The 7,879-nt window shown below is 37.5% G+C and overlaps 1 protein-coding gene across 1 annotated transcript in view; it reads left to right on the top strand.

The window, feature by feature from the left end:
- WDR26 (WD repeat domain 26) overlaps positions 1-7,879 on the top strand; it is a gene marked incomplete at its 5' end in the record, with an annotated part of 52,375 nt that overhangs the window by 43,681 nt on the left and 815 nt on the right. The window contains 2 exons of the mRNA XM_019515910.1: positions 1,770-1,955; positions 3,512-7,879. The exon at positions 3,512-7,879 is cut by the window's right edge and continues 815 nt beyond it. Coding sequence (XP_019371455.1) covers positions 1,770-1,955; positions 3,512-3,537 — 212 coding nt within the window. The remainder of the gene's footprint in view (positions 1-1,769; positions 1,956-3,511) is intronic.

Genomic DNA, 7,879 nt, shown 5'->3' with positions numbered 1-7,879 from the left:
TTTTTTTTTTTTTTTTTTTTTTTTTTTTGGAGGCTCCTGATTCGATTCACACCTTTTTAATGGGTTTCCCAATTCGATTCAGATTCGGAGGTACGGCTGCCGAATCTCCTTCGAATCAAATTGGCTACCAAAGCTTCGCACAGCCCTAATGTTTAGGCCCGTAGCAGTAGCAGACATTAAATTTGTCACGCATTACATGTAACTATTGCATCACAGTCGCATACCAGCTGGCCATATGTTAAAACTACGGTGGATGTTTCCACCATATGTTAAAGTTGTTGTTTTAGTGAGCAGTTTTGTGGATGATGCCGCAACAGTTTATCCTTGGATAAAAAGTAGCCCATGTGGTATGTTACTGTCACGCACATAATGCTTGATGAATGTGATATCTGTCAAGAGGCCTTAATCTCCTGAAATGAGGAGTGTGAAATGTAAATGCAAGCTGGCGTATTTGTTGCAAATTCTCTAATGCAGTGATGGTTTATTCAAATGAGCTGATTAAGCAAAAAGCAATTGATTTATCAAATAATTATCTGATCTTGTTCTAACAGGTAGGTCCAGAGACTGTGGCTGTTTTGTTTTTAAGGGGTTGGGAGGCAGAGGAAGTAGGCTGCTCAAATGTTCATGCTAAGCTTTCAGAACAGCATTAGATGTGAGAGCTGAAATGTTGTCATAGTTTCTTCTTTTGAAGATTTTAATTTGGAAATACTAGTAGTAGTGCATGTGTTCCTGAGCAGATGTTGCATGTAGTTCTGTCTGTATCTGTTTGGGATGGGGTCTGGTATAGCACTAAGTAACAACTTCCATCCACGTTTGTCAGACTGTCAGTCTACACTTGCCTGAATATCTTTTAACCAGTTACTCTATAATGAACTTCATTTTATTTAGACTAGTGTGGTTTTGAGACTCCATTGAATCACTTCACCAATTACTGTTCCTCAAATTATACTGCTGGGAAGGACAAGGGGGGGCATGTCTGCCCTTCAAATGTGGTGGTGGCTCCTGAAATGTTCACAACTTATTCAGTATATGGGTCTTGAAGCATTGGTATCAAGGTTGGTCAGTAATTGTTCACAACTTACCCCTGTGCGTAGCGGGGGTTGCTGAGCCAAAGCTAGTTGAGTCTGTTGTGAAACTATTTAGAAAGAAATAGATTAAGAAGGCTAGAACTTTGAAGGTCTTTTAATATTAAGGTGCATCTTCTAGTGATTAGGGATGTGACTTTGTCTGCTGGCTCTTTAGGAACGTTTGTTTAAATTTATTTTTACAAATATTTTGAAAGTGTATATTTCAAATACAGTGGTATAATAAAAATGTAAAGTTTAAGATGTAGTTCAACAGTTGTTCTAGGTTTAGTTTGCAAGTGGATACATATCCTTTTATTTAGGAGGAGCATGATTTGTCGTATCTATACTTTGACAGTTGTATGATTGCAGTTGAATTCTTCATTCAGTTAGTGATCCCACTAGACTTGCAAGGCTTGTTTATTAATGAGACTTGCCTATGTTTTCTTGATCAGTTTACCTTTAAATTAAAAGGAAAATCTTGTTGCTGTAGGTTCATCAGGGCCTTAGTTTTAGAGTTTGTAACATTGAAAGTGTATGTGTGCATGTATGCAGGGTGGGGGAGGTTGCACAGTGTTGATATCTAAGAACTAAATGTGTTTGTGGAAGAGTTTAAATTTCATGTTTTCTGAATTTTTTTCTCTCTTTTTTTTTTTAAAGACCATTAATTATTTTTCATTCTGCTTCTTAAAACGTTTTGTTTAGATCACAAAGTCTATATTTGGCACAAACGTAGTGAGCTGCCAATTGCGGAGCTGACAGGGCACACACGTACTGTTAACTGTGTCAGCTGGAACCCGCAGATTCCATCCATGATGGCCAGCGCCTCCGATGATGGCACTGTTAGAATATGGGGACCAGCACCTTTTGTAGACAACCAGGATATTGAAGGTAAAACTGCTTGTGTACAGATTGTACTAGGGGCTTCTGCAAGTGAAATGGACTCCCAGCCAGTTGCTTTGGATCTATAATTTAACATGCAACACTAAATAGCTCCTGGGTTTTGGACAGAACCATTGCCTCTTCTGGGGGCGGGAGGGAAACCCTCTGTCATCTTCAGAATCATCAATATGCTTATTCCACAAACTTCCCTAGTGACGCCATTGGAGCCTTCCAGTTCTCATTTTAAACCTCCAGTATGGAGCTGGAGTGAACTGCAAGGATGTGTCCCCTGGAAAACCCAAATCAATGACCTAGTATAGCCAAGGTTATGGCACTGCAAGCCCCCTCTCTTGCCACCACTTAACCGTGTCCAAAATAACTGCCCTGTTGTAGTGAGAGGGTCCACAGCCATCCAGTCTGTGGCTCATCTGTTTGAAACTACTGATGAGGTAGGTGTTGTAGACTTCCATTCAGTAATATGGCCTAAATTAAATCAATCCTAGACTTAAAGGCAGGGCAGGGTAACACCTTTAGAAACTGATTCTGAGGCATGAACTCTTGTAGGGGACAGCCTACTTCCATTCATAGTGTCTGACTAGGCCATTGCCTATGAAAGCTCATGCCTTTGAATCAGTCTCTAAAGTGTTACCCTGCCTGACCTTCTGTCCAACTTGAGAGTAATCAGCTAACTATGTCTCTGGACTGAAAACAGGGTATATACTACCCCACCCTTCAGTCCCAGCCCACTCCAAATATTTTCCAACTTCCTGTCCTTCAATGTTTCCATTCCTTTCCTCCTTTCTTGACCCTACTTCTATTAGATTTCAGGCTCCTTTCCAGCCCCCATCCCAAAGAAAACATTTGTATAACATAACAGGAAAGGGATGGAACTTTCAGTGCTGTGGATTTCTTTTATGTAACTGTGTGAAACTTGGGAACAGTTAGATTAGCTTTCTTATGCTTCAGGAACCTTTTAAAATATGGCAAACAGTGAAAACATGTTAATTACAAAAGGTTGATGTTCCCCAAATCCAAGTGAAGCAGTATTGGTAATGTGATTATAATTAAAGCAGGTCAAGGGGACATACAGCCTTATTTCTTTGAAGAGCTTAATAGTGAGATCCCAATTTAAACAAAAATTGTTGCCATGCTGGATGAGTCTCCAGTTCATTACTTTGTTTTTCATTGCATCGCTGTTTCATTAAGTAGCATATGTTCAGTAACAAAATTTCCTTCCAATACCCTGCATTAATATCCTGAGAAGAGAACAAGCTATGCTTAAAGCAACAAAATGAAACACCTTTTGGCAATTATTTCTGTTACGCATACTTCTTGATCAAGTGAGAAGCTGTATAATTAAATACACTAATGGAACTGGAGAGAGTAGTTCTATGTAAGGGAGTGCCAGTTCTCTATTTCTTCATTGCATGGTAATAAAACCTTATTTCTATATTTTTATCTAAGTATATGCAAATTTGTATTTGTAATAGAGGTATTTAAATGGATGTTAAAATACTTCAAAGTGTAATATTTTTCCCCCTTTGTTTCATCTTGTCTTTGCTCAGAGGAATGCAGTAGCATGGATAGTTGATGGAGAATTTGGAGCAGACGACTTCTGTTTAACTTAATTAGTCGTATTTTAAATGGCTTGGGATTTGGTGCAAACAAACATGATTGATAGCTGGACAGACATGCTCGTCATGAAAAAAAGAACCATTTCTGAAGCCCGATCGGGGCCAAACATTTACCACCTTGCTTCATAGTAACCAGTTGAGATGAAGCACGTCGTTTAGAGCGTTGTTGGACACCGTGTTGAATTACCCCCCATCGGTTGTGAAGAACTGTGCTACATTCAGGCTAACCATTGAACTCAGTATATATATTTTTTTCCCTCCTGCCTTTTGTCTGGCGGGCTACTGTTCTTGTTGCTCTTCTGTGTAATGAAGTTTAAATGCTTGTTTGGAAAACTTTATTTAACAGTTTAGAAGGCTTGATAGAAAGAGTGCTTTAGTCTGAAGAGTACACATTGGATAGGAAAGTATTTCCTTCTCTTGTTTCTCTAAATCTCTCTCCGCCTTATTTAGCTTGAGATCTTTGCAGCTTGGTTCATGGATTCTAGCCTTGCCCGTTGCGCAGTATATATAAATCCAGGTGATAAACAAGTGAACTATGTCAAAAGCACTCAATATCACATTTGACAAAAAGTTTTGTACTTTTCACATGGCTCGTTGCCCTGTAAAGGGGTAAACAGCACAATTTTTTAAAAATAAATTATTTATAGGATTAAAATGACTTCATTTGTATACATTTGGAATTTAAACCAGCCTAAAAAGTGTCATGCAATGCAGTATAATTAATGTTCTTCTAGAGTGTTGTGCAAGACCTGGCCAAAAGCAGTGGCTGTAAGGAGTTTTACACAGGCTACAAAAAGTATTGTTTTAAAAGAGAAACCTCATTGCCCATCCTAATGAAGAAATTGGATTATTTAGAAGCAAGAAACATCAGGTTGCAGCATGAGACTACTAGGTTAATAAACAAGACAAAGTTTGGATTACATAAAAACAAACTTCTTGCATATATTTAATTTGTGTAGCAATATTAGGAAAGAGCTGGAACATAATTACTTTGTAATTTTAAAAACTTAATAAGAGTACGTGACCTTTCAAATTTCAGTACACTTTTAAAACTTCCCTTTTTAGGTTAAGGGAAGAATTACACACCTGCAATATTTTCTTTAGCCTTCAATTAACAAATGCATAGATTTTTGAGAATATACTTTTAAGTTTACAGGTTTAAATGTCTCTTTTGGATCTTGTTCTGAACTGGTGCTGTGGAATAACCTGACATTTTAGGAATGGTTAATTTAATTTCCTGTGTAAAAACACTTAGTTTGAGTACTTTATGCTTCTTAAAATAAACAGATGGCCTGGTATCTCTATTGTGCTTCTGCACTACTCGGCATTTGGTTCATGGTATGGTTTTGAACTCCCTTTTTTTTTAATTCGAAGGTAAGGGTAGTATTGGGACTGCTTGGAAATAAGACATTGCATGCCCTCTTCCTTGCTATCATGAAAGGTGTGAAGAAAGGAGAGGATGAGGCTGTTTCCTACTGAAGCTAAATGAATCTACACTAGTGTGTCATTGGTTGGGTGGAGGGATAACTTTGCTAGGGTCCATGGGAAGATGGAAAGATTCATGGCTGGATAACAAGAATGAGAGAAATGGCACAGTAATGGGTCCCTTTTAAAGGGAAAGAAAACCAAATGGATTCTTCTATGGTTTACAAAGCAGGATGGATTTGAACAGACTATGGCTGTTTAACAGGTTCTTCTCATGCTTGTGTTTAATCTTAAATCCCATTTTCTGTGTACTTGCTGAGATGAACCTTTTAATCTAACCAGTTTTATTCCTCTCTGATGTGGTACTGCCAAACTGAAACGAGGGCTGCATAGCATATGCATATCCTCAATCTAGCTTTTGTTTTTCCTTCAGCTCTTCCACAATCTGCTTTAAAATTGCACTGTGAGAATGTAATAATCCTGGAACATGAGGATGCATAGATTTTTATTTATTTTTTATTTTTTAAACAATGAAAGATTAGGCTTTTCTCCCACCGCCCCCCTGCTCATTCTTTAGACCAGCATTCTGTGATTCGTGCTACAGTTGCAGCATGACTTCTCCTGTGGCAAGAGAGGGGGAAAAAAACCCTAAGCTATTATAACCTCTTTGAGACTCAGAATTTATTTAAAACCAAATTTGTATACAGCACTTACATATTTGAAGTACAGTATAATTGTTTAGCAGCAGCAATATTATTATTCATTACTTTCAAAGCTTCATATGTATTATGTTAAATACATATGTTAAGGTGGTATTTTTAAACTTTTAGAGCATGACATTCTCCTGATTTGTTGGGGTTTTCTGACAACTTTTAATTCTTTTATAATGTTCAGTTACCAGAGTTACTTACTGTGGTGCATTTAATTGATGAGGTGCCCAGTCTGGCACTGGTTGCTTGCCCCATGTTGCCCTTGACTTTGTATGAGCACAAAAAGAATGCAGGCCAAAGCTCCTACTGTATTCCCAGAAGCTTAAAATATATAATAAAATTCCTTCCACAGGATTTGTGTAGCATACTGCCTGTAAAAACTGATAGCAGGAATTCCACAGCCGGTAAAAGCTACAAGGGCACATATAGTCAATACCTGCCTTTTTTATAGGGGTGCATATCTAGGAATATCAATTAAATTTAATCTTGGAAAAACATTCTCCCCTTCATCTCCAAAACCAAAAATTAAGAGCTTCTAAAAGTCAGTGTATACTCTTAAAATATATGGAAAACAATTCGGAGAGGGGCTAAGGAGAAGTACACGTTTTTATTTTTCACTTTAATTTAGTTATGTGACTATGCAATATAAATGAAAGGCTTACGTATCAGATGGGGAGTGGTTTATGTCCAGAATTTTTCTTAAGGTTCCTGTCAACATTTTGTGTTGCCTCTATGACTTCTGCAGAAATTGATAGAAAGGAGAGACTGCATGACAAAAATTGATGGTACATAATTTGATATCAAAATTAGCTGTAAACCTACAGACAGTAAATGGTGCAGCTATAGCTACTGCTTTAGGATTAGTCTACAAGAGATCGGCCTAAACTATTTCTCATGCCATCACACATTCATTACATGGTTTGAAAAGTACTAATACTTTTTGCACATAGACCAAAAAAAAAAAAATGAGATTTTGGCAATGGAAAAAGCAAATGCTATTTGCTCATCTGCAATGTGTTAACTTCCATGTGCTTAAAAATGTTCCCAAGCTGTGATTTAAGGGTTAGAGCAAGTTCAAGACACTTGCTTTCAATGATCAGTTATTTCTAGTTACTGATTCTACAATCCTGGGAGAACCTACTATAAACTTGTATTTTACTTTTATTTTTGCCTTCGATACTGTTTTGTAGCTGTCTTACAATTCATAATAGCTACAGATTATTAGCAGGGCAAACCTTTCATGAATTATGCTCCTGAGCTGTTCAGGTAAGTAACTCCTAAGAGAGATGATGGAGCACAAAAGGGGAAATAAGCTGTTACAAATCTCTCATTCTGGAAAAACATAGCTTTGTTCATTTTCCCTCTTAATATAAATTCTTCAAATCTAAAACAAAGTGAATGTAGTAACTTTACAAGTAGACAAAGATGCAAGCTTGAGAACTGTTAAACTCTTGGCAGTAACTTCTTAGCCTGGGTTCAAGCCAGTAATTTTTAATACAGCCAAACTGCTTAAGCGGAGTGTTTTATGTCTATTGATGTGATGAGATGCCATTAAACAACACTCCCACCTTTTAAAAGAAAAAAAAATCTTTAGGATGCTTCATGGAAACCAGAACTGACATAACCAGAACTGCCCTATGTTGAGTGAATATATTTTATATGCACAAGGTGGTGGTGGGTGGGGGGTACAACACAAGTCTAGTTCACAATAGAATTTCTGTTGACTGGTAGCTTGGGGGGCGGGGGGAGAAAGAGAGAAGACAGAAGACAGACTTTTAGTAGACCTGTGTTCATATCTATATCCCAGAACATGCAAGTTGCCTCAACGTGACTTAGTGTGGAACAACTATTAAAAAGGACCATCAGTCCTATATTATGGCTTAAAAACCCACATTGGCTCAGGACCATTATTGGCTGTCATCTTATTCAGAAAATGCTAATTTGTAAGACCATTAGAAAAACTTCATTAACACTTTGACACTTTTTTTTGAACAGGGTGGACTTAATTGAATTGTGTAGTGTTTTTGAACTGCTACAGTAGCTGCCTCTAGTTGCTGAAACACAAATATAAACACATTTCCTGTCCTTGAATTCAGATGACCTGGATTCAATAAAACTGTGTGAATGTGTTTCCCATGTAGTATGAATGGGTGTGTGTGTGTGT

The sequence above is a fragment of the Gavialis gangeticus genome, unplaced genomic scaffold (assembly GCF_001723915.1).
Source record: "Gavialis gangeticus isolate Ggan-Ray unplaced genomic scaffold, GavGan_comp1, whole genome shotgun sequence".
Classification (NCBI taxonomy): Eukaryota; Metazoa; Chordata; order Crocodylia; family Gavialidae; genus Gavialis; species Gavialis gangeticus.
Note: the sequence above shows the minus strand (reverse complement) of the source record. Positions and strands in the feature narration are given on the sequence as shown.